Source organism: Saccostrea cucullata, unplaced genomic scaffold (assembly GCF_032062105.1).
Source record: "Saccostrea cucullata isolate Sc308-1 unplaced genomic scaffold, CSIRO_AGI_Scuc_v1 ctg176, whole genome shotgun sequence".
Classification (NCBI taxonomy): Eukaryota; Metazoa; Mollusca; class Bivalvia; order Ostreida; family Ostreidae; genus Saccostrea; species Saccostrea cuccullata.
In genome coordinates this window covers 208,945-236,189 of record NW_026939570.1, presented here as the reverse complement: position 1 = coordinate 236,189, position 27,245 = coordinate 208,945, and the positions used below count along the sequence as shown (strand labels likewise).

Genomic DNA, 27,245 nt, shown 5'->3' with positions numbered 1-27,245 from the left:
AAAATATCACAATTTGAAATCTCGGGCAAATACCCAGCCCTAGGGCATAAAGTTTTGGTAAGGAGGAAGTCATCCAAACAAACACAGTACCCTATACACAATACTTTGTTAAATAAGGTGTATTTTCTCATAAATACAAATTTGATTAATATGCCCATCTCTGATAATTAATCTAGAAGTCTGACTTCAATATGAGATTCAAAAACTGGATGCTCAGGTGAAACTGGGCCAGTGATTGTCAGAGTTCAAATCATGTCCTTTGACTGATGGCATTAAAATCTATTAACCTTGATATTTTTTCTTTAAGGTAAACCCATCCTCACAGTTTACCATGTTTACCTTTGTACACCCTTTTTTACTTCCTTAACATGTACATAACATGTACATGTAAGTACATAAACTTAAAAGAAGGGACACAATTGAGAAAGCTCACTTATTGCATATTTGCAAATCTGGTCATACTATTTATCCAATAAAGAACACAGCATGACAAAAAAGCTTTATTGACAATCGAGAAGTACATTACAATATAGGTGAAGGACTAGTTAATACACCCCCTGATTAATGGAGCAAGCAACCTACACTAACCAACGAGGAGGTTCTCCCCGGGGGACATACAGTTCCATCATCAGAGAAATCCAAACACATAAAAGCACTTTCTGGATTATGCCTAATTTCCCAAAAGTTGTTCGGTCATTTTTTAAAAATATTATATTGAACTAATTAGACATGCATAATCTTTAAAACTTTCAATATAATGCCTTCCTGACTTTAACTTTAATATATGGACTACAAATGACAAATCACTAACACAGTTTGGACCTTGTACACAATCACTCCCATACTGTTACATTGCTTTCTCACTTAGTGGTACTTACGGATATAATAAATATCTGACAGCAATAACAAGACCACAATTTACTGTTGAAACACATTTTTAGTTACAATATTTTGAATTTTCCTCATGATTTGATCAAGACAGATATAAAACACAATTTTTTTTTGTTAGAGAGGGAAATATCCCATAGATATAAATTAAAACTCCTAGTCATGAAAATATGCTACAAATACATTCATAAGTAAAAATTTGATACAAATTGTGAAAGAGAATGCAAAATCAATTGCTCCTCTTCCACAGAAAATAAAGAAATATACAGGTATTCATTGCACTAATTAAATATATGATACAAAACAACACTTAGCGCTCCGGTTTGAGGGGGGGATGGTGTGGACACATAAGCCTACATTTAGAAGGGCTACCATACTTATCAGTTCATCTCAATCTGACAACATGGAAAACATCTGTCACTTAAGCTCACTTATAAAAACCAAGTTAAAACAACTGTTGCATGATCTGTTCCTGCAACAATGAAAAAATTGTATACATATAAAAATTCCCATGTTTGATCAACATGCAAGGTCTGATGTGTTACTCTTCTCCTTACATATTTGATCGTAACTGTTTCTATCCACATGTCAGAAATAACATCTTTTGTGTACAGGCAGACAAAGCAGTGTTTTCAATTAACAGTCATACACATATAATTACTCTGAAAGAAATATAAAGGACACATCACATGGCACACATGTGAAACGTCTATATCCATACACACAAACTTTTAAAATTATCAAGATCTGATTTCCACAATGAAGGATTTATCATAGATGGGTACCATGTCATCATGGCGGCCCAGTATACCAGATGCCTGGCTGTTCTACCAACAGATCTCCAATTACCACAGACAGTCTGACAGGCACTCACAGCCTTCTTATCAAACCCCCTAAAGTGTGATTACTTGATGAATAATAACTAACATCCACATTAAATCACTGTTTTTTTTATCATTCACATGAGAAATGAATGAAGAAGAAAATTCGCAGTCGAGAGTTACTGTAGCACAGTTTGTTCCCTCTAGTTCCAGATCTTGAGAAAACTATCCCAGGATCCAGTGGCCACAGCCATTCCATCCTCAGTTACCCCAAGGCAGCTCACCCTGTTGTCATGTCCTGCTAGTACTCCTGAAATTCACAAGTTATAAAGAATTGTATACACCATATCTAAATTATGTTAAGCTATGTCCTTTCTTCACAGAATCACGTCTTTGTACACTCTATAAACAAATGTTTGACTTACCAGCTCTGTCTTGTTTTAGCACATCCCATACATTGCAGTTAAAGTCATCATATCCACCCAGCAACAGACGACCAGACTTGGAAAAGGCCACGGATGTTATTCCACAAATGATGTTGTCATGAGAGTACATTCCTATCTCTTGGTCAGCACGAATATCAAACAATCGGCATGTAGCATCATCAGATCCTGTAGCAAAGGCATACCCATTGGGAAAATACTGAAAAACAGCAAACATTCATTAGAGAAAATCAAACATTTATCAATTAAACAACAATCAAGTAAGGTCCAAATGGTTTTCAATTAATATTTGTTTATGTTCATGCAAATCTGTCTTTTTACAAGTTTTTAACTTACAGTGATAGCATTAATATCAGATTCATGTCCAGAAAATGTCTGTTTGCACATTCCGTCTCTTATATCCCAGAGCTGTGTGAAAGAAAAAAAGAGAAAGCATTAGACTGAAGTTAAGTCCAATTTATAGTTAAGTCAAATTAATACATAAATAAAGAGTCATATAGAAACCCAACGAACCTTAGCTGAAGCATCACATGCTCCTGAAACAAATGTCCTCATGTCTGGAGACAGGGATAAACTCATGACATCCCCGGTGTGGCCAGTGAAGGCTGTGGTCTGTTGACCAGTCTCAATGTCCCACAAAGCACTGAAATATAAATATTAATGCTTAGGAGAATTGAATTTCACTTTTTGCTGAAGAACTTAATTTTTCATGTATATGGATGCATGTCAAAATAGTGCATTGAGCAGAGGCAAATACCCAAGATATCTGTTATCTTGTAGTATAAAAACAGATTAAACACTTTCTACTATTGAGCACCAAATGGGAAGCAATAAAAAATTTTGAAGAAAAAAAATTCCCTCAGCATAACTTTAATCAATGTTGATTACAAAATAAGAACATTTTGTGTTGTTTTTTTCCTAAGCTGTTTGTAAAAATCAATGTACCTTACAAGCATGGGAAACACATCATCTAAAAACAAGACTTCGTTTACAATTTAACATCTGACAATTTTATAGCAATTTTATTTTGAAAAATTTCTCTTTGATAAATAAACTATGAAAATAATTTATTTTACAATGTACATTATAAATTATATGGTCTTGAAATTAAATTTGCATCACATTCATAAAGTTGAACTGTGAGGAAGGGGAACTCTAGATGGAAATTAAGAAAATTAAGGATTGTTAACATTGAACTTATGCTCTTGATCCTAGACAAAGTTATTTCAAAATCAAATTAAAGCTGACAAAGCAGCCTAAGATTGTTGTTTTCTTATATTTAACTCCTCACTGCATTTTGTACTTGCAAATTTAGCAATTATATTCTTTATTACATTGGAATGTATGCTGCAGGGATGGGGTAATTGAATAAAGTAATTGTAATTGAGTGTAATTAATTACATTTTTCAAAGTAATTGGAAGTAATTTGTATTTGCTTCAATTACAAGTAATTGAATGTATTTAAATACATTTCAGAAAAGGTCATGTATTTTCAATTACTTTTCAATTACATTTCAATTACTTTTTTTTCAAAATGAAAGTTTATATTTACATGTAACATGTTTAAAAAGGTGTCATACTGATACATAGATTTATACTGGTGGGTTTATTTTACTTATTCCCAATAAATCTCAGCAAATAACAATGATTGTTTAGATAGTTAATTTGTTTTACAAACTAGACTTATTTTTGTATTCTATTCATTTTAAGATAGAAAATAATGAATGGAATTGTGATAGATATTATTCATTTCCTTCAAAAACATGGATTTGAGAAAGTAACAAAAAAGATCTTGCCATACACCATACTGGTGTAGCATGGGCTTGTGTTTGTACAATAATTAATTGCCTCATAATGTTTAATTTGTTTATACAGTGTGTCACACTCATTATATTAAGGTAAAGGTCTAATTTTGACCAGGTGTGAACCCCTATCATATCCAAGAACAAAAACACTGAATGAAGGTTCGAATTCGATCGCGATAGAAAAAGATCTTATTTAAAAAAATCTTTAATTTTCTTTTATAAAAATAAAACTCGAAGTAATTGAAATGTATTTAATTACATTTGTCAAAGTAATTGAAAGTAATTAATTACATTTGAAAAAATCAATGTAATTGTAATTGCAAGTAATTGACAAAATTATCAATGTATTTGAAAGTAATTAATTACATTTCAAAGTAATTGACCCCAAGCCTGGTATGCTGATGCTTGCACATCAATTTAACTAATTAAAGCAATGGGTTTCTTGAAAAGCTGATTATAAATTATTTTTGAATTTTCTCCATAATCTTTGAACAATGTTGAACTGCTGTTGGGCCTAAACTTAGCCCTAGGGGTCATAATAAAAAAATCAACACATTACAAATGCTTTTCTATTTCATTTTTTCCCCTGTCCCAGTGGTTCTTAAAAAGATCATATTATAATGACCCCACCCTGATTTATAATGTAAATGACCCCACCCTATTTTCCTTACATCCAAATGATATGGACTTCCCTTTGAACAAACTCCGATCTTAAAGAACACCTGACAGAAAATTTGGTTAAAATTGACCTTGTCAGTCCAGAGATGGCTATATTAAAAACTTCCTGTAAATACTTCTGTTGTTATTGTTACAAAAAAAGATATCCTTTCAATCTTCTTATCTCCTTTTAAGAAATTTATATCCAAATATAAGTTTAATTTCAAGGAAATTAAACAAAAGAGAGTTCAATGGTTTTTCTATTTTTCACATTTTCTATAATAGCACAAAACCTCGGTTTCCTCAGTTTAGAATACTCAATTTTTATTTTACTCAAATTTGATTATTTTAATTCATCAAAACCTAATCAGGACTTTACACATTATATTCTAAATAAAACATTTGATTTACTTAACATCTGTGGATTTAAAATACCAAGGGAGGGTTACTTGTAAGGGTATTAGGAATTACATATAAGCTGATTTTCGTAAGTCCATATAATAACAATATATATGATCCAGAAAATATGAACCTGTCTTAACCGTCTACAATGGATGATCATATCTACTGCTTACAGAGGCAGAAAATGTGTACCAGTCACTTAAAGAACTCCAACATTTTATTGACCAACAAATATCAAATTTCCATTTCTGATCCTGAAAGGGTAATCTGAAATGTGTTTACAACTTACAACCTTGTGAGAGTTTTTGGTGTGTGCTCATATCTAATAGCAACAGAAAATCAATACTGGAGCATAATTCTCCAGTGAAGAACAGTAGCAGACATAATCAATACTTATTTTTATACACATCAATCTGCAGAACATGAAAATCAATTGGTCCCATTAAATCCGCTTCATTCCACGCACTGCCCGGCTTCTCAGTGTAGCCATATTGTGTGTAACACATCATATACTACAGCCGGTTATTTTTGGGAATTTGTGAATGGCTTTTACATGCTAACTCTGGTGCACACTCACATAAAATGACTCATACACTCTAACAGGAAACCAGCAATAGAGTGCTCTTCACTGTGATGCCACATAACTTCATTTCACCTTCTTCATACAAAGGCATAATGAAATAAATTCTTATGTAGTGGTTCAGGAAAAGTCATGACTATCTCAAGAGGTTCATATTTCACAAAATCTACTACAAAGCGTACCTCAATACACCTGTGTATAGTTGAAGACTTTATTTTATAGAATATATAACTAGGCACTAGACCTAAATGTCTATTAACATGATTTACGTAGGGGAGTCATGAGCAAATCATGTTACAGGTTCAAATGTACTTCCTTTTGCATCTCTTCTCACTTTTCTCTAATGATAAAAGATGCTTTCATATGTTTTAAAGTTAGCTTAATCTGACATTTATAAAAACATTTTACTGAAAGAAATATTATACATGCTTTGTTGGATTTTTTTAAATTATACATATTTCAGTCTACTTTCCTTTCCCACTCGGTAGTAACTACCTTTGTGTATATATTAAGTATCAGGAAGTCGGCCTTGCTAACACCTTACATTTGAGTGCAAATATCATCAAGGTGAGGCCTAGAAAAAAAATATGTTTGTTTCCGCTTTCCCGACCGTCCCTAATTTATAGTGCCGACCCTAAAATTTTTTTTAATGCTTTTGTCCCAGGAAGTGCAAGATTTCACCCAGGGAATTAGAGTCTCCAACTTTGCAAGCTTTTAACCTTTCTATTATAAGTTTAAGTCACAGAAATGCTTGAAAACACCATTTCTTTTGTCATTAATATTTCTTCTATACTTGTTTTGATTAAAGAAGCAAAAAAAAAATTTTTCAAAAAAAAAAAAAAAAAAAAATTGCCTACCTACCTACCCTATATTTTTTCAGCCTGAAAGCGGAAACAAACATATTTTTTTTCTAGGCCTGATTTTAAAGTGATACATTTAGCAGATTGACTCAAGAGTCTAGGAGACCAAGCACAAATTACTCATTTATATATACCATTCCATTAGTTAAATGGATACTTTAAAAGTAGCCAAAATAAATGTATTCAAGGAGTGAATCCTCAAACTTAATCCAATCTTTACCGATTCCCAGTGCAGTCTTCTTTTCTTAAGCATTTTAAACTTGATCAGAAACATTATCATTACAGGAGCCAAGGATCTATCTACTATTCTATTTGACTACCTTTTTTTACATTAATTAAGGATGAATATGAAGGAAATGGTTGGAAGTACTTTAATAACAATGGAGGTGTGGATATACAATGGGAGTCCAAAGGTATGTTCCTCTTAAAGATTTCAGATAAATGTCGCAAAAAAAACTGCAACCTAAGATGCCATCTGGGTGTTATTTCTATGACTTTCATAAATTTATATATTTCAAATGTTACAGGTATGTTGATCAGGATATTTTATATAAAACAAAAAAGGGAATTCTTTAATATTTTTCAAAGGGGAAAGGTATGTTTATTGAAAGATCATCATTAAATCCTTGGGAGCTGTTTCATACTTATGCAAATAGATTTAAGTTCAAATTCTGTAAAATTATGAACTACACCTGTGTATGCAAGTAATGCAAAATAAACACACACCACAACAATGATCTGGTGAATTATTTGGACAATTAAAACAAACTCACCAAGTCATATCTCCTGAACTAGTAACAATTTGGTTGTCATCCAGAAATCGGCAGCATGACAAGTACCCAGTGTGTCCAGGCAATTCTCTGCTGACTCTCACATTGCCTTCTCGTGTTTTCAAACTGTAGATTGAACATATGTTGTCTAGACCACCACATGCTACATAACTCCCTGATGGAGCATAGGCACAGGTCATCACCCAACTAGACCGTAATGGGATAGCATGAACCTGATGAAGAATAAATTAAATAACATTTCTGTACAATTTTTCATGTCATAAAATTTGTTATACAGAAACATTGATGGTCTATTTTTAGAACACATATTGCCAAACACTGAAATAATTTTTTCAGATAAAGACCGTATTTTTACATACACTTCAGTTCATGTGGGAATATAACAACATTATCAACTACAGTCATGTTAATGTGACCAATTCAGGACACAAATGTAGACTAGTGAACAAGGAATGTGGGGCAATCAGGAAGAGTTTTGTTGGAACACCTCTACCACTGGTAAATAAATGCAAACATTTTCACCAAACCAGGAAACTATCAAATATCTACTAGTCTTAACATAACATCAAACTAGGAGGTTACTATCTTTTAAAAAAAATAATGAGAGCTATCAAGGGTCATAAAATCATGTGATCTTCCATATAAAAAATTTTCCCTTTCAACTTTCTCAATAATTTTCAGAAATCAAGGCTGAACCATAATATTGACCCATGCTTTTTTTTATATACAGAAGCTACTTACTTTGTTTGTTGTGTATCCATCCCATACAATTAATTTTCCATCTTGTGAAGCTGATACTAAGTTCCTGTTAAAAAAAAAAATCAACTTTATTTTATAGCCTACCTTTAGCATGAATACTCATAAAATTCACATTGATCAATCTACAATAAGTATTTTTAAATAAAATGTTACCTTGAATCAGATGCCCAATGCATGGCATATATTTTGGCTAAGTGTCCCCTAAGGGTGCGCCTTGTGCGCATTTGTATCCTCCCGATTGGTTCGACATTTGCTGTGGCACTAGCTAGGGTGGTATCAGCTGCTGCTTTTCTGGCTTCCTGATAAAACAAAGCTTGGCAATGTCATTTTCAGTATATTCACAATTAACTCCAATTATTCATAAAATTCCTAAAAATATTTGCTTTTCCTGTAATTGATTTTTGAGAAGAATAAAAAAAAAAAAAAGAAAACATGCAAATCCTGTACTTTATTTAAATTAATTTTGTACCCATTACATTATTGATTGGTTTTCAACTAATGTCTCACACGAGGCATAATCAGTTGTCTTCAACGCAACAAGTTCTAAAGATAGGTAAAATAATGTGTAATGGGGCACATAAACGAGAGAGTGGAGACATTGTAAAACTGTTTTAAATCTGTTGGGTTTGATTAAAAGAGTTACTCTTTAAGACAAGCTTAATATTACGCATCCGACAACACCAAGACAAAAGCTTTATTTTAGAATATCCACTCTATTAGGTTTCAATTAAACAATTTTTCAAAGTACAAAATTACAGAACTATTTTGCAGCCAATGAATTATTCATTTGTTATTCTACAAGAAAGGGTATCGTGTGTCAGAGCTGAAGCAGTGTCACATATTGATTTTTCATCTCTTTAACCTTACTGGCAAGCATGGTATTTCTAAATCAATTCATCCACCTAGCCAAGTGCTCTTTTTCTTCAATTTAACTACATATCCACTGTTTTTCTTAAAATGCATAATGTTACTTCTTTTGAAAGTCAATTTTGACCCAGCTCATCCCCCTATATATAATTCAGGTTATATTTACATGCTTGTTGGAGTATTCAGAATATACCTAATGTGCCTTTTTTTTTTCTTTAAGCTGTGTTTCTTTATATGGTACCTCTCTCAGTTTTAACAAAAACTTGAAAATATTTTTAAAGGTAAACCACTGATTCTCACATTAATGCATAATACTCAACCACTACTAACAACACCTTATTTATCTTCCTTACAAAAGAAAGAAAAAAAACACCACTTACTCTAATTTGGTTTTTCAACTGTTCTGTTTCTTGGCGAAGGGCTTCTAGTTCACTGCTCATGATGACAATTTATCTACAGGTGCACAATCTTGAATAAAAAGGAAAGTAAATTAGTGCTGGTTAGAGTTGGGTATTGCGAAGGAAATCCATATTGCGATATATTGCAATATTTTACTTTGAATATTGCAATATATTGCAATATATTGTAGATTAATTATCATTAATAAATTTGAGCAGAATGTTTGAAATGCTGTCAAGTTCAAAGACTATTTGAATTTATCTTTAAGTTTAAAAGCGGGAGGAGGGATAAGACATTGATTGCACACCAAATTAAAACTTTACTTTTAATCAAATTCCAGGTAAAATAGTAAAACAAGATGAACTCTCTTGGAGAATTTTCACATTGAAATAAAAAAAATTTACAGATTATATAATCTTTTTTCATTGAATTCTTTTTTTTTTTTTGGGGGGGGGGGGGTTAATGAAGTAGCATAAAATGTTATTAAAGATTAAAACAATATACATATTAGGCCTATATGAAAATAATTTTATTGTGGTTACAAAATAAAATTTAAACAAGAGGCCCACGGGCCTTATAGGTCACCTGAGTATCATGTAACAACTTTCCAGTGATCGTATTTGGTTCGTGTTTTAATCCAAAAGCCATGAAATTCACAAAATTTTGAAAGAGGCACCATTGCTTATCAAAGGGCAGATTTCAAAGCATTAATTTATTTCTAGTCAAAGTACCCCCATGGTACCCCTGACCCAGTGGCCCTGACTTTATCTATTTAGAAAGAGGCCCCTCTCTTCATTATAAGGCCAGCATTTTTTTTATGTTTAGGTTTAGTTATGAACATGAGAATAAAAAAGTCCCGAAGGAAAAGGAAATAAAAAAAAAAATTTTTGATAAATCAATTGTACATTCTTTTTTTATGCTATTCTAATAGGCCCCTTACCACTGGACACATAATGCTTACAAATAGGAAAGTAGAACATTTAATTGCTTATTTCATCATCTGCCAGTTTGGGCCAGTTATATAAATTTTGTGATGTTGGTCAAAATATATTTTAAAAAATCAATTCTTTAAAAGTCTTTCAATATATCTTCATTTTTTTAATATGTGTTAGATGAATGTGTAGACATTGTTCTAAAATTTACTTGACGCCTAAAATTATAATTCCTATCATAAAACAGACAGGGAGTATTGGGGAGTACGGTGAACATTTTTTCAATTAAGTGTAAAATAATTTCTCTGGCCGATACAAATGATACTACATGCCTGTATATATTTGTATATTCTTGCCTTTTAATAGTTGAATTTTTTTTTATGTCTTCAGGTTATTGTTCATTTCTTCTGACCTCAAATGGACTTAACTTCTCCCATAGTTTTATTCATTACATCTGATGCATAAGCAACCCTTATCTGAAGAATGATGCTTAGACTGTAAGCTATAACAGAGACCTAAACAAAGTCGCTGGCAATATGCAATAGCTACCACGGGCAGTTTAAAACCTGGGGGAGGAAAATAATTTACAGACAGAAACTTTTGAAACGAATACATAATTATCTCACCAGCATGTCATTGTGCAACAAAGTCGTCAGCATTTTATTTGTCCTTTGAACGGGTGAAACGTTTTGAATGGCACTCGTATCGATGAATTTTACACTAAACCAACCTAGCTTTATTTACTCGCCGTTTCATCTTAAAACCGGAAGTGCGAGTTCGCAAATTTGAAATCTCGATCCCGACTCATATTTGACATCGGAAAGAAAAAAATTGTTTTATTTTTTCTGAAAATTCAAAACCTTGAGCGGAGGCTTTGTACAACTGAAAATAAAATAAATCCTGGCCCTAAATATGTAATTAGATCATTAGCATATTAACCAGGAGCAAAGGATAAGATGTTCAAAGAATTCATGCAATTCACTATATAATCATTAGAGCCCCACCCTAAAACAAGAACCCCTGACCCTGGGGCCATAAAATTCACAAGTTTGGTGGAGGCACACTTGCTAATCAAAACTATGTAATTAGTTAGTTAATTTAATACCCAGGAGCAGAGAAGAAGATTTTCAAAGAAATAATGTATTTTCACTATATAATTAATAGAGCCCTGCCCTAACACCAGAACCCCTGACCCTGGGGCCATAAAATTCACAATTTTGGTAGAGGCACTCTTGTTCATCATAACTATGTACTTTGTTGGTTTATTTAATACCCAGGAGCAGAGAAGAAGATTTTCAAAGAAATAATGCATTTTCACTACCTACTTATTTAGCCCCACCCTAGCACTAGAACCCCTGACCCCAGGGCCATGAATTTCACAATTTTGGTAGAGGACTCATTGCTGATTACAATCATGCAAACAGTTTGATTGCTTGATGTCCAGGAGTAAAGAAGAAGATTTTTAAAGATTGCATTAATTTTAGTGGTTTTGGCCCCACCCCTCAGGCCCCAGGGGGGCAGGGATCATGAAATTCACAAATTTTGTTCCCCTTCACCCATAGATGCTTTGTGCCAAATTTGGTTGAAATTGGTTCAGTGGTTGCAGAGAAGAAGCTGAAAATGTTCAAATGTTAACGCACGACGCACGACGAACGACGACAGACGAAAACGGATAGCAATAGGTCACCTGAGTTTACTCAGGTGACCTAAAAACCAGAAAGCAATTGTGACCTGTTTTCGTGCGTTTTGGTAATTTAGTCTAACCCGACCTAATTTCACATCAAGACGTACAATCAGGAAATGGCCTGTTTTACTATATACATGCTCCTGCTATAGCATAAGGTGTTTAAAATGGCATGAAAGTTATTAAAAATAATTAAAACAACACTGCTACAAGTGAAAACATGGATGACCATTTACTTTTAATATGTACATGTATATTGAACTTGACATTTCACCGCGATGTCGATCATGTAGATTCAATGTGAGATTTTGAGAACCGCAATGCATATGGTATACACCCTGTAAAGATATTTTATATATTTTCTTCCTTATAAATTTTATTTTAAAGTCTTATTAATTAGTAATTTTATTCCGAAGTAAGATATTCAAAACTGCAACAGTGAATTAAAAGCTTCCACCCCCTCTCTCTCCTCTCTCTTTCTCTCTCCCGAACGAAACTGATGAAGAATTCTTTCAACGAGAAAGAAAAAGACTTAGAAGTTTCCAGTTTTATTTTAACAGTTTCTACAATAAAGGAGGTTTTTATATATTTTTATAAATATCGTGAAATACCGGTATCTGATTTTCATATCGCGATATATTATCGTGGTGGATAATACCGCAATATACCGATATACCGGTAATATTGCACACCCCTAGTGCTGGTGCATGACCGTGAAAAAAGGGGGGTATTGTTACAGTAACACTTACTGGTGCCTATCAAGCATCCCTTGGTTATCAAATTCATTCCTAGTGTCTTACAAGTTTAAAGTAATGCAAATAAAAATCCTGTGTGTACTCAGGTAATCATGATAATTTTGACCTCATAATGGCTTCTTAAAGGCTTTATAAACTTTTTTCAAAGCAACATTTCCCAATACTGTACGAGGTTCATCAAACTATGTCTTCTGTATATCTCAATTATATTTCGCAAATTCAATGACAATTCCATAACTCATTGTCTTCAAGTACTATGAATTCTACTTCTAACATCAGTACCCCACCCAATACCATTCAATATATTACAAGTAACAACTACAAGTAAACAAAGACAGATACAATATAGACGGGGGAAAAATTATAGAATCCTTTCTTATGACAAGTTTCCATGAGATTGCTTGATTGAGAAGCCTGTCAATTTGATGAAAAAGCTTGTGCAACTTGGATGTGAAACCATCCCTGCATAAAATTATCGACATTCAAGATGGAGGCTACATCATCTACATCAGCATCAGTTTCTACGATGTTCGGACTCTATAAACACGTCATTAAACTTTAAAACAATCAAGAACTATTAATGCTCACCATCTCTGTATCAATGATACATCATATACACCTTAAAATGTTGACATTTGACATGTAAACACAAAATACATACAGCGGAAATGGACCGAGATCTCATCATGCAACTCACTCCTGATTTTCTCCTAAAAATTTCACATTCACGCAACAAACAATGGTTCGTGCATAAATACTTACATTAAATAGAGAAAGAGGAGATCGAAACCTCCCTTAAATTGTCATAAAGACCCGTTAAATCGTTTATTTTAGTCCGGCATTCATCAGTTTGATATCTGTCTTCCTGTAATGGGGTGCGGTCCTCCCTGTAATTGCAACGCAAAACCCCATAGATAATGAAAATCAATAAAGTGCGCATGCGTAAGGCAAATTGAACACGACTTGTCGTTCTTGTATGCGGATCAAAGGTATTTTTTCTTCAAATATACTTTTATGCGTGGATAAAAATACAATACCTGCAGATAAAAGAGGTGGCAGATTTTTTTTTAATTAAACTCAATGATTACCCTTTAAAAAAAAAAGGAAGAGGGTATCAGATGTTCATAACTTTATGATTAATATTTGTCCCCCCCCTTCCTAAAAAACGGGAGAGAAAAAGATTTAATTACTTACTATCTCGTCTGACCGGCTTTTGTGACAAGAACAGCGATTTTTTAAAATGCTAAACGACGAGGTTGTGATGTTATAATAAAATTTAAAGATGAATCCAGCACTTTAATGATCGTTTTAATACTTTACAGCAAATCAATATATTTTTGTTAAAAAGGGGGGGGTGGGCTCCCCCTCCTACCCCGGATACTTCTTGACGTTTTCTCTTGAGGCAGTCCATGAACATCCCTTCTTCAATAAATAGGATTAAATTAGATAAACGTTATGGCTTGTACGATTTCAATCGACAATGTCTCTTGCAAACTCATCCTTCTCATCTGCATAGTTTTATATCATGCTATATATATTTTACTCAAATTTATATCTTTTTAAATACGCTTAAGTTATTCAAGTTTTTTCTTATTTGTATGAAAGAAGAATACAATCATGATGATGTATTATGTTGGAACAGTAATCCAGTTCAAAAGTCCATTGACACAAGCAGAACAAAGACGGACCTTTAAAAACATCAGAGGTGGAATCAGGTGTCATGAAGGAGTAAGCATCTCTTGTCGACCGGTCACTACCACGGGTAAACGAAAACTGTTTGTCTGACGTCACGGCGTCAGACAGTACTAGATTTAACCAGGGCTTATTAATTTATGCAGTCGTTCCATAAAATTGTTTAGATAGTTCAAGGGTGGAAATTTCGATACATGCATAATCTCCAAAGACGCATGTAGTTTGTCCCAGGAGAAATGAGCTTTAATTTACAATACTGAATGATCTTGTTTTTAGTATAATCCGTGCTTTCATCTTTCATGTCCGCTTTAGTTCTTTATAAAAATGCCTTATTAAAATAAATCTCACTGTTTTGTGTTGTGTATCAAAGATTAATCATTTCACATGTTATGGTAAATAATTAATTGCTTATTTTCAGTAAAATTTATACATTGACATTGAATTACTAGTACCTAAACATCAGGCACGTGGTCAAATATTTTCTCTTACTTGCCCTGCTCCAAGTATTATAAAAACTGATAATACAGTGCCTGAGAAAAATGCAGTGAAAACAGAAAAAATATCTTATTCAAGTTCGCTTTTAATTCTCTATTGTGTAAAATAGATTTGTATGTTGCTAAAGTGTTATACTTCATTCCTATTCAACGATTATAATTTGGACGGTATTACATTGTAAATTAGTTTGCATCTTCTTATTTCTTTTCTCAGATGCTTCAGTTCAGAATTTTATCAATCAATTACGTAACAGTGTTAAGTAAAGAATCATTGTACATCAAATGGTTTGAGAAGCAATGAAAGCTTTCAAAAACAGCAGGGGAATGGTCAGCATGTGTAACGCTCTGCCAAGATTGTTATCGCCAGGGTTAGGGTTAGGGTTATACGCGCCCATTAAGTGATCAAAAATCTTCCCATTGATTTCATCATTTACAACCTTCATTTTATTCTGTTTGCTGAATAAAATGTCAGTTAAGTCATTTAACATTAAAACATTACTTGAAAAATGCTGACCCGGGTTGTAAAAGTCAAGCAGACTAGAAGGGTAAGGGTTAGTGTTAGGGGTATTTTTAATATTGCTTCACAGAAATGTTATGCGATTAAAAATTTCACTTAAGGTAGGATTTTTCTCATATTTTTAATATTCAAAAATTAATGAAAATTTCACAGAATCAAGAAGACTATACCAGTAAGTGATAGTATCAGTGAAATTAAATTTGACCGTTTTATATTAGAGGCAAGGTCAGGTCAAGGTCACTGTCTTTTTCCTTGACATTAAGAATAAAAAATTACTGTTGCCAATCATGTGATACCTACTTCTATTTCAAAAGTTAAATGATTGTTCTTTTTGCATAAAAACATATTACTATATTGGGTCTGTAGCATGATATTACCAAATTTACATAAATAATTTAACTTAACTGGATATGGCTAATCCGAATTTTCTTTGTTTTTCTTAATTTTTTAGGATATATTAGTTATTTTCATATGCTTCCTATATTTAACTTTTTCTTATTTTCACATATGTTAAATAAAGTAGTCTTATAAATGTACAAAATGATACAAAAACAAAAAGTTTTGATCGTTTACTAAGAGAGAAAAAATACTTTTTATGGAATTTTGGCTCAAATCTGCACTTTGATAGGAAGCGTTTAAAAGCAATAAAGTTCTAGTTTGTTTGAAAAATCATATTAATTTGATATATTTTAAAAGTTTAGTCCCTCATTATTAATCTAACTTACATTTGAAAATTTCTCCAAGACTTCGATTGTGTAAAAATTATAACTAAATTCATTGTTCTATTATAATTTTGAGAATCAGAAAAGAAGATATTTTCATACGCCACCATTCCGCCAAAAATATAGTCCCTGCTAGTTTTCAAACGCAGTTTACCATTTCTATTTATAGTTGTACCATTGTGATGAGGAAAGAAAAATATGGTCTTTTAAATTCCTTACACCTCAATATATAAGACATATAAGCAAATATGCTTTGAATGTTTCATCTAGTCAGAAACCAGAGAAGAATCCTACCTTAAGTCTTAGTTTGTTTCATGATCCTGGAGCCAGGAGCTCCAATTTAAAGTTCTTTGTACATTATTGTATAAATATTGATTACGCATGGTCTCTTGAAGATATATTATCGAACGAAATAAATCATATAACATAATATATGATTTCTTTCCGCTTTTTAAATTTAAGCAAACCACGTCAGACGAGCTTTTTAGGAAAGCTACTTGTAATTAATTAATTTTAATTTTCTACAGCACTTTAACTAAGTTAGTACTTATACTATAACCAGCGATATAACTGCACTAAACATGCTAAACCAAGTCTTTGTATCACTCTCGCAAATACCCCTTTTCTGATTTTTATCGGAGATTTGAGATATAACTGGTCTCCATTATTTGGACAAAAGATGCTATCTCACAAAACAGAAAAGAACGAAAAGGCAAAAAATTGCTCTAGAATTAGTTGTAGTACAAGTTAATCATCATATGCTATCCAATCAAAATTGAGTTGACAAATTTGTTCGGGCACTCAAAATAAATACTTACGCTACACCACATGGCAAATGGCTTGGGTTGGGACAGAGAACACAGGATAGAGTCCTTAAATGGTTATTTTTGTGAACTGAAAAGAATAATGATATGAGGTTTTGACGAAAAATAAGGAGAAGATTCTGAAGACTACGGAAATGGTGGAAAAAGATAGGGGTAAGAATATTTAAGTGCATGAACATCAAATGAAGAGGCTGTGTCTTGTAAGTTGTAGTGTATAATGAATTAAAAAACACACACACGCTTTTTATAGAGAGGGATCTACACATAGATGTATTGAGGCCAAACTTTCTTCCTTGGAGAAGAAGTTGTCGTTGTTTGACTTCAATCTGACAGTCATTCAATATTTGTAGTAAAAGGTGCATGTGCCCAGATTTGAAGACCACATTTTCTAAAATTTTCAATTTAGTAATGGTTTGGGCCATGGATATCACCTTGGGTAGCCCAGTAAGTAGAGCACCTGACTCAAGATAGAATGTTCTGTTAAAATTATGTTGTCGTATGGACTTGGTTTACCGATTATGTTGAGGGTTTGTTCCGAGACACGGTTAGATTATTCTAACTATATAACCTGACTAGTGAGGTTCTGGTAAATATCCTGGTCGATGGTCATGGTCCAGCTATACATTTTACCTTTCCTGTTACAATATGGTGAATTATTGCTTTTCACACCGAAATATAATTAAAACATGTTTAATAGAAACTTCGTTTTTTATCTGGAAATTATTAAATCTAAAAATTTCAGCCAAAATTCAGGAGACTTTATATTTGTATCCTTGTTGTTTTTTCTGTTTCTCTTATGCCTTAATTATTCTTAATTATTCTTTCATCAAAGGAGATAGGCTGGAATGCGTTCCAGTCCATAGACACTTGGGCTTATTATTGTCACAGAATCTTAGTTGGTCTGCATATATTGACAGTATTGTAAACAATGCTTATACAAAACTCGGGCTTTTGAAAAAATTAAAGTTTAAAGTGAGTAGGGTTATGGGTTTGTCTGATTAGCATAACCTTCATAACCTTCATGATCTTAGTCCTGTTGTTGTGAAATAATTGTCCCCTGCTGAAAGTAGGGGATATTAATTTCAGTCTGTCCATCTGTCTGTTGTTCTGTCTGTAACACTTTCGTTTCTACTCGATTGATTTTGAGATCGAAGGTCAAGGTCAAGGTAGCTTGCTGGTCTGAAAAAGTTGGAATGAACGACCAGAGAGCTACAGTGCCACCCACTGAAAAAAGTATATATTTATTGCGCATAAAAAAGTGTGCTGTTTCTTGATTTTTTTTAATTGTATATTCCAAAATATTACTTACCAAGTGTTTTCAACATATTATTTTACTACTTCCACAACATTATAACTTTTATTTCTGTGCAATATCACCAAAAGCTTGTTTTTTTTTTTCAATTAAATTTTATTCCATAACTCCGTATGCCCCTCCTGCCCTTCTTAAAGTGCCCCCCCCCCTCCCCCCGGGTCAGCACACTCTCGGGGACACAGATTTTCTGAATTAGTTTGTTTTGTTTTACAACAGATATATACAACTACAGTTAATTCTCGATAAACCGCCACCTTTTGTAATTTAGAAATCATGGCGGTATAACGAATTTGGCGATGAATTGAATTTCCCATCTTTTAGGAAACAAGAAGTAGAGTTACCGTTCTTAGAAATACCATAAAGTGTTTCTTTTCTTATAAGTACATGTACATGTATATAAAAGATATTTCTAAATTTTAAAATACTTTAAATAATTTTTATGTACAATTCCTTTAAAACAAAATGTGCAGTTATGAAAAAGACAAGTACATGTGCATCTATGTACATGTAAATCGGCACGTCTGATATTGAAAAAAAAAACATGCTGGGTCGATCGTCGTGATATATTGCTGACAGTACGTAAAATGGTTTCTTGAATAAATTTATTGTTTATTGTTTATGACATCATAATTAGTGAAACGTTCACAATTTATACCGTATAATTATTTTTAAGCAAACTTTGCATTGTATAAAGCAGATATCATCAAAATAATATCGTATTCGGCGTACTTTCACAACTACCCTTTCGTGGCGAAGACTAAATGATTTTTTAAACAAAACAACAGAACGACATCATTGTAACAGTTCATATTAAAAATTTTTGTTCATTTAATTCTAATTTAATTATTTAATTGCGTGTACCTTGACTGGCTTTGCATGCTTTACAAAGCGTCAACCAATTAGCCGTGCTTCACTGACCGCATGCACCTGTGGCGGTATATCGAGATATTTGACACTTAAAAATGGACGTTTGTTTTGAAAACAGGGTGGCGGATGGCGGTATGCGAATTTGGCGTTATAAAGAGAATTTTATATAGCAGGAAAAACGTTCTTAGGAAATCATGGCGGTATTGCGAAAATGGCGATGAATCGAATGGCGATAATTCGAGAATTGACTGTACTCTGAATAAATTATTCTTAACTGCAATGAAATTTTGTTCATTTTAATGCAAAAAAAAAAAATTATAACCAATTAATCATATGTTCTTAATATGAGTTCTTGTTGAAGGAAGTCTGTATTAAAACTTCTCTGAGTTCATTTCATTATTGATTTAATAGAAATGGTTAATCCAGACAGGAAGCCTTCCATCCAAAATATTTCTAATTCTAATAAGAAAAGATGAACAAAAATAAGAATTTTTTAATAAATACATGGAAGACGTGACTTTCAGCACATTAATATTGTCACATGAGCTATTTTGGTTAATCTCCCAAAAGTAATCATTTAATTTACATGCATGTGATTATGTCAGTACTATATGAAGACTATGCACAGTTATTTTAAGCCTGAACTTTCATACAAGATACATGAGACTTGTATCTACAGTGTAAATGTAATTCAATATAACATGTTTACAAGTTTGGTCCATTGACCTTTAGCACAGGTAAGCCACACAATATAAGATTTTAAAAACTGGAACAAACCTGCTACAAGTTTGAGAATTCTTACCAACTGTTAAAATTGATAGGTTGGAGATAAGATGATATGACCAATAATAACAAGTTACCTCTATATAGAATTCCTAGTGTGAAACAAAATATTAAACCTAAGAATGAAGATGTGGCTGATATACCCATGTCTGTCTGTCTGTTTGTGGAGCTGTCCTCTGTGGATATAGTTGTTTGTAGACACTAGGGTAAGCTCTATTCTTAATTTATCAGATGGTATATGATACTTGCTTTAGATGTTGCATCTGACATTCATATTATATGCTTCAATAACTATTGATGTATAACAAAACCAAACAATTGGGCCTGCAATTTGTTGGATGTATTGAAGATTGTTTGTCAGATGTATCTGTCCAAAATTATGAACAAGATCACAGTGTTTGTGAAACACTGTTGCCCCATATATGACAGCTTATTGCTAAAATGCAAGTCATACTGCAAGGTCAAGGTCAAAAGGTCAAAATTGTTGATATCCAAAGGAAGATTTGTCACAAGAAATATATTTGCGAAATTTGAAAGCCTTTCTTCAAAAGTAATGGTCAAGGTTATTGATTTAAAAAAGTTGTTTCAAACTCAAAGTTCAATGTCAAGAGGTCAAAAATATTTTCACTCTTGGAATGGTCTTGTCAAGATAAATACTCATGTGAACTGTGAAAGTCCTAGCACCAATTGTATAGTTATGGCCTAGGTTAAAATTGGGTAAAATTTTTGCAACATTGGGTCAAATGTCAAGGTCAAAAGGTCAAGATATATTGGTTCCCAAAGGAAAATCCTGTCACAGGGAATACACATATGAAATATGAAAGCCACAATATTCCAACCAATTGAAAGTTATGAACAAGGTTAAGGTTTTGCAGACAAGTATACAGGGCAAAAACTATTTATCCCTGAATTTTTTTTATGGGGGCGTAAACACTCAAATGATGTTCCATTGAAACCTTACTGTTAATCATGTTACTAATCCAAAAAGATTAAATACATCAATAGATTATTAAGCCAGTTTTCAGTCACTTCCAGATTGATAAATTTTACTAGAGTGTGACTTTTCTTGGTATTTTCATCTCAGAATATCAGTTACAATATCACTACGTTGTATCTATCATAACATCCCTGAGGTGTAATAAAAGATACCGAAGGAAGAATGGAATGGTTTTATTCACAACCATGTATTATGTCTGAGGTATACAGTGTTAACTTCTGACTTTTTGTCCCTTCATCCTTCCCACCTTATGTCTGCCTGTCAATTTGTCAAATTTTGGTCAATTTAATTTTTTTTTTTTCAAATATTGTAAAAATGTTGTTGTTTTTTTTTTTTCAAATATTATAAGAAAATTTTTTCAAATATTTTGAATATGTTTTTTTTTTCATTTGAATCCATACAACTGGTATATTTTTAAATTCATTAAATATTAGGCTGTAATTTAAATTGTACATATTTTAGCGACATTTGTCTGGAGATGACTTCTACTAAAACTATTAAGTGTCTTTTTTAAAACCTTTTAGAGTTAATTATTACATGTAAATAAGTGCATTAGCCTAAGGAATGTCACTTCTGACTTATTAAAATTAAGGCTGTTTTAAATATTTCATTATAAAGTAATTTAGTAGTCTTCTGTAATAAATGGGAGATTTCATGCTTATTTTGATGTTTTACAGTCATAAAATTTTGTATGGTGCCAGTTGGGGGGGGGGGGGGTTCTTCAGTACAGTTACAGAGAATCAGAAGTAGAATATTGATCTTTCTTATACATTATTAAGGAAAAGTCAGAATTCAAACAAATGTAGCTTATATATATTCTGTTTTTACTATAAGTGAATTAAGATGATCCTGTATTGTAATATGGATAATGACTATAAGTTTTTCAATAAGTTGAAGGTGCATATGGCACATTGTTCAGGGCTCTTACACCACTTATTGGGACTGGGGCCAGGGCAGATCAAATTGGGAAAATAACTGGTGTTGGGATGGGGCTCCACTGATTATAAGTTAAAGTGCATTAATTTCTTGAAAATCTCTTCTGCTACTGGTACATGTAATTAAGTCAATGAAATAAGTGCATAGTTATGATGAGCAAGGGTGCCTCTTCCAAAATTGTGAAAGCTAAGCCCATGGATAAGGCTTCCATGGGAAAGGGGGGGGGGGTATCTGTTATGTACTGAAAATGAATTAATGCTTCTTTTCCCCTTTCACTTTCTTATTTGTCTAATCATAGGCATTTTTCTCTGTTTATTCACCTGCACTGTAGGTGAATACTGTAAATTATGTGTTCTACTATCAATTCTATTTATTATTTACTGATCACTATGTTTTATATGACTACTTTTCTAAATTTTGTATTATACATGTATTATAGGAGAATACCACCAGGTGAAGACAGGGATGGATACAGCTGTAAACAGTGGGGTGACCTATCTCAACAAGGGCACAGACGACCAAATGGTAAGGCATGCCTGATTGACCTGATTAAATCATGTTCATTTACATGGTCAAATGTAAAAAAAATTGTGAATTTTGATTTTATATGAGATTTTTAAGAATATTTTACCAGAAAGATCTCTTGCAGTTTTGCATGTTAGGGAGCAAGTTGCTTAAATCTGATAAGGTTTAAAGAGATTTTACAAACTGTAAAATGTATGTGATACAAGTCTACAAAGCCAGTGTCAGGTGAGCCCCAAGTGGTGACTGGTCCTCGTCTGAAAAAAAAACTTGTAATATGCAGGTGACCAGTAAGACCCATGGGCCTCTAGATTTTTTTCTCTCTTTAAATCATTCTCAATGAAGATAGGCTCTACAAGGCATTTTGTAGAAAGAAGTGGGGAGGCTACCCGGTACACTAAATCATGTCAACCAAAGTTGTGTGTATTTGTAGGAAATCTCTGGCTACAAGGTAAACAAGATGAAGAGGTCACTTGTATACCTGGGTTACCTGCTGAGTGGTGGAATTTTACCCCTGGTTTTGTACTGGTGCCCACAATGGTACATCAAATGTACCCACACTGAGACTCAGCTGTCAGAAGCCACTAAAGTATTACTCAAGGTAAAACTCATAATTTTGTTTGCTCACTTCACACACATATTCAGCTCTTTGGGCCTATTGAATGATAGAGTTAAAAACAACTTCACCATGGAAAAGTAAGATGGTTTTTTTCTTGAACATTAGAAATGTCAGCTTCCTATGATTAATTATTTTTTGGAGCATATCTGTGTCCAAGAAGCTATGAATCCTACAAAGACTAAAATACCAATACAGGGTACACATGATTCAATGCAGGGTACACATGATTCAATGCAGGGTACACATAAATCAATGTAGGGTACACATGATTCAAGGCAGGGTACACTTGATTCAATGCGAAGCCTGTTATGCATATATTATCCCATGTTTCCCACTGCCATAGATGTCCCTGGCATACTATACTAACAAGACAGTGATTCCTTATATTTCCATTTCATTGTGAAATAAAGTTGAAAATTTAGACTTTAAAAATGTAGACAGAGATTTAAATTACACGAGGACTCCCATGCCAATTTCAATAGTTCTGGCCCACTGACTTCAAACATAAAGGCAGCTGCACGAGATTTACATGCATATTTGGCCTAATTTACATTCTGATAGTATTATCAAGAAATCAACTCCGCTAACTTTCAAAGAGTTATCACAGAGAAAAAAATCAGAAATGTAAATATATAGTTATTAATACGTACTGTTTTTGTACAGGATCAGTACGAGCGATGGTTTGTAGCTGAGGTGGTGCTAATCACTAGAGATGGTACAAGGTGAGTTAACTTCTATCATCTTACTTCTGGTCACTCTGAACTCCTACAGCTTCCTGCAAATTTGAAAATATTGTTAATAATATTTTAACTTTAAGCATATGGTAGCCAAGGTTTTTGATAGGCCAATTTTTATGCCTCTCTTCAAAGAAGGGAGGGCATATTGCTTTGCTGCTGTCTGTTGATCTGTCGGTCCACTTAGTTTCCGTTCATTTTCTTCACAACTGTTGCACATAATGAAATGAAATTTGGTATACAGATAGATCAGATATATATCTAGGGCAAGTTCTGTTTTGGGTACGATCGCACCATTTTTGACAGAGTTATGCCCCTTAGACTTAGAAATATCCCACTTATTTCCAATTTCCGTTCATTTTCTTTGCGTTTGTTGCACATACTGAAATGAAATTTGGTATACAGATATATCAGATAAATATCTAGGCCAATTTCTGTTTTGGGTACGATCGCACCATTTTTGACAGAGTTATGCCCCTTAGACTTAGAAAAATTCCAATTATTTGCAGTTTCCGTTCATTTTCTTTGCAACTGTTGCACATACTGAAATGAAATTTGGTACACAGATATATCAGATGAATATGTATGTCAAGTTCTGTTTTGGGTACGATCGCACCATTTTTGACAGAGTTATGCCCCTTAGACTTAGAAAATTCCAATTATTTGCAATTTCTGTTCATTTTCTTGGCAACAGTTGCACATACTGAAATGAAATTTAATGTACAGATTTATGAGATGAATATCTAGGTCAAGTTTTGTTTTGGGTACAATTGCACCATTTTTGCCCTTTTGGACTTGGAAAAATTCTAATTTTGGGGGAGGCTTGGAAAAATTCTAATTTTGGGGGAGGGGAGCATAAGTGTTTTACAAACATCTCTTGTAATTTATGCCATTTATAGGGAAAGAGAAACAAAATTATGAATGTCTTGGTCTCTTTCCACTTGGACCTGGGAGTTAGCAAGAAACTTTAAAAATCTTGGTCTTCACTCCTGTTCATAAAGCAATTAAACTGATGGCACGATTGTAGTAAGCATTGGCTTCTCTATCAAAATGTGAAATTCAATGCCCCGTGGACAGGGGGCAGGGGTTCTGGAGTTATGGTGCGGCTCCAATGATCAATATGATCATACAGTGAACATTTTTCTGCCCCTTCCCATTTATTAAGCAGAAAAAAGTGCATGGATATGATGAGCAAGGCTGTCAAGGTATTACACAGGGGTGTCAGTAAGATTTTTTTGTGACCTGAAAATGTTAATTTGTCAACAAGGCATTTTTTAAAATCAAAATCACAATCTTACATATTGTTTTATAAGTAATGTGCATTTTGCTCATGTACAACAGCTGTACCAAACTCAACCTAAAATTCTAATAAAGTACATTTAATATTAAAAGTTTAGGAAATATAATATAGTGGGAAAGAATGAGTCAATACTTATTTATATAGTGGGAAGATGAAATAATATTTAGCAAACATTTAACCATATAATAATATAAGAAAACACTTTAAATTTTGAAGTAGTGATAATAAATGATACAAGGTTGGTATTTAAAAGAAAACCTACAAATAGTTATTTTTCACGACAAAACGCCGCGAATTAGGAACTTGGAAAAATGTCGTTACGCGCAATCTCCCCCAAGAAAATTTTGAAAAGTTGGCATGTATGATATATGCTTCAGAAAATAAATTATATTTCATCAGCTATTTAACTCACCATTTGTGTGTACTGATGACCTCAGAGAATAATAGTATCAACATGTATACAGTGATGATCTCATAGAATGAATAGTATCAGTGAGATAAAAAAAACCATGTTTATTAAAATAAAGTATGTTCTTCCCTTTAATGATTTCCTGCTTATGATAAGATAAATAAATCAGTGACATTTATAAATCTACAGCTTACTTTCATTTCTAGCTTCAGTGATTGTTTGTCCTCATTTGATCATTTTATACCAGTTTCTGTACATTTTTATCTAAAAACAAATGTAAACTTTTATTTTATTATACCAGTAATCAAACAATCATAAAATTGGCATGTTAAAAAACAATGTACAATTTACTCAAGAGAAACTGAAGACATTTACCAGTAATAAAAAAGAAAAAAGTCAACAGAATACATTTGAAGTATTTTTTTTTTTCAGGTAAAACGTGTATATCTGTTAAATGTATAAACCAGTAGCTGTGTTAAATAATAGAATGTACCTGTAATTCCTAGGAAGTGTCAGACATACCAACTGTAGCCAGTATACATGTATAAAACATGATAGCTTCACACTTCAGTTTGTTTAAAACAGTCTGAATCTCTTAGCAATTTTGATACAAGGTTTGTAAAATTAGGTCCATAGAATTATTAGTCAGAACAGAGGTACAGTAAAACCTGGTTGAAATGAACATGCTTATGATGAAGTCATGCTTACAGTGCAGTCAGTGACTTTCATTCCACGTGGTTTTAAAGCTTACTGTAAACTGAATGGGTGTAACAAATAATGTAAACCTTACAAATCCCAATTCTTGCTATAAGAGTGTTTTGCTGTACATGAGGCAGTGACTGTAGAACCAGTACAGACTTTGTGTTTACTTTGTCAGATGAGGATGTTTAGGTAGAAAATAAAGATTTGGAGTCATCAAAAATGAAAGACCTATAGATTTCAGGTCAATAGGTTAAAGGTTGATATACATATATGACACTATCAATTCATCAGTTCTATAGTTTTAACTCAATGAAATTAACTTCTGTTTTAGAGTCAAAATTATTCGTCCATCCCCAGCATTTTTTTTCACCAAGAAACGAAGGAATGCATCTGCAGATCTGTTACCAAGAGGGGTAGGTGTGCTTTGTCAGTTAAATAACCAATATATATACTGCGAATAAGTATTACATTTATTTGCAGTTATGCAATAAAAAATTCACATTATTAAAATATTATGATTACCGAATAAGTGGAAATTTTAGCAAGACGCAAATTTCGCGATTTCTACCTTAGAACTGGTATTTTATTTTTAGCAACAAGCAATTTTAGCGATATTAAAATGCTAAGTAAATAAGGTTTTACCGGTACAAATAATACTCAATTAATTTTTAGCAATATTCAGTTTTAGCGATGTCAGCACCCTCGCCAATAATACCAAAATTTAAAAACATCCTCGCTAAAAATTCTGCTTATACAGTAATTATTTAAATACTTAAATGGAAGATGGCATGTATTTTTTACACAGAAGGATCAAGTTGGCTAGATCACTGTTTGGTGTCTGTCTGTCCATTGACTTTTTCTCAAGAACCACTGGGCCAAATTAAACTAAACTTGTCACAAAGTATTCTTTGGTGAAGAGGATTCAAGTTTGTTCAAATGAAGGGTCAAATTTTCCCCCAAGGGGGATAATAATGAATAAATGAAAAATTGAATGCATCTTTTCTTAGTTTTAAAATTCTTGTCAAGAGCAACACAATTAGAAAATATAAAAAATAATGTGGAAGCATCCTCAGATAGTCTGCATTCAATTTTTAAGCTCACCTGAGCCGAAGGCTCAAGTGAGCTTTTCTGATCACATTTTGTCCGTCGTCCGTCCGTCCGTCTGTCTGTCT

General features: G+C 32.9%; 2 protein-coding genes across 3 annotated transcripts in view; one reads left to right on the top strand and one right to left on the bottom strand.

Annotated features, from left to right (window-relative positions):
* Positions 1-487: 487 nt before the first annotated feature.
* LOC134253341 (guanine nucleotide-binding protein subunit beta) lies at positions 488-23,603 on the bottom strand. Of its 2 annotated transcripts, none has more exons than XM_062735873.1 (9): positions 23,579-23,603; positions 9,254-9,341; positions 8,160-8,305; positions 7,989-8,052; positions 7,230-7,459; positions 2,666-2,795; positions 2,489-2,560; positions 2,135-2,351; positions 488-2,019 (listed from the first exon to the last, which is right to left on the bottom strand). In XM_062735873.1, the coding sequence occupies exons 2-9, from the start codon at positions 9,311-9,313 to the stop codon at positions 1,913-1,915; spliced, it is 1,026 nt and encodes a 341-aa protein (XP_062591857.1). In that variant the 5' UTR covers positions 9,314-9,341; positions 23,579-23,603; the 3' UTR covers positions 488-1,912. The 2 variants fall into 2 exon arrangements, with proteins under 2 accessions (XP_062591857.1, XP_062591856.1); XM_062735872.1 differs by lacking the exon at positions 23,579-23,603 and adding an exon at positions 13,406-13,564.
* The window catches only part of LOC134253340 (polyamine-transporting ATPase 13A3-like), a 33,824-nt gene continuing 23,437 nt past the window's right edge, over positions 16,859-27,245 (top strand). The window contains exons 1-5 of the mRNA XM_062735871.1: positions 16,859-17,045; positions 22,227-22,312; positions 22,743-22,910; positions 23,592-23,650; positions 26,405-26,486. Coding sequence (XP_062591855.1) covers positions 17,027-17,045; positions 22,227-22,312; positions 22,743-22,910; positions 23,592-23,650; positions 26,405-26,486 — 414 coding nt within the window. The 5' untranslated portion in view covers positions 16,859-17,026. The remainder of the gene's footprint in view (positions 17,046-22,226; positions 22,313-22,742; positions 22,911-23,591; positions 23,651-26,404; positions 26,487-27,245) is intronic.

Bases quoted from the DNA above. Each gene is read 5' to 3' on its own strand.
- LOC134253341 (XM_062735873.1), bottom strand. From the start codon at position 9,313: ATGAGCAGTGAACTAGAAGCCCTTCGCCAAGAAACAGAACAGTTGAAA. The intron at 7,460-7,988 runs GTAAGTAGCTTC...ATTCTTCATCAG, and splicing joins ATGGATACACAACAAACAAA to GTTCATGCTATCCCATTACG. The intron at 2,561-2,665 runs GTTCGTTGGGTT...TCTTTCACACAG, and splicing joins CATGTGATGCTTCAGCTAAG to CTCTGGGATATAAGAGACGG.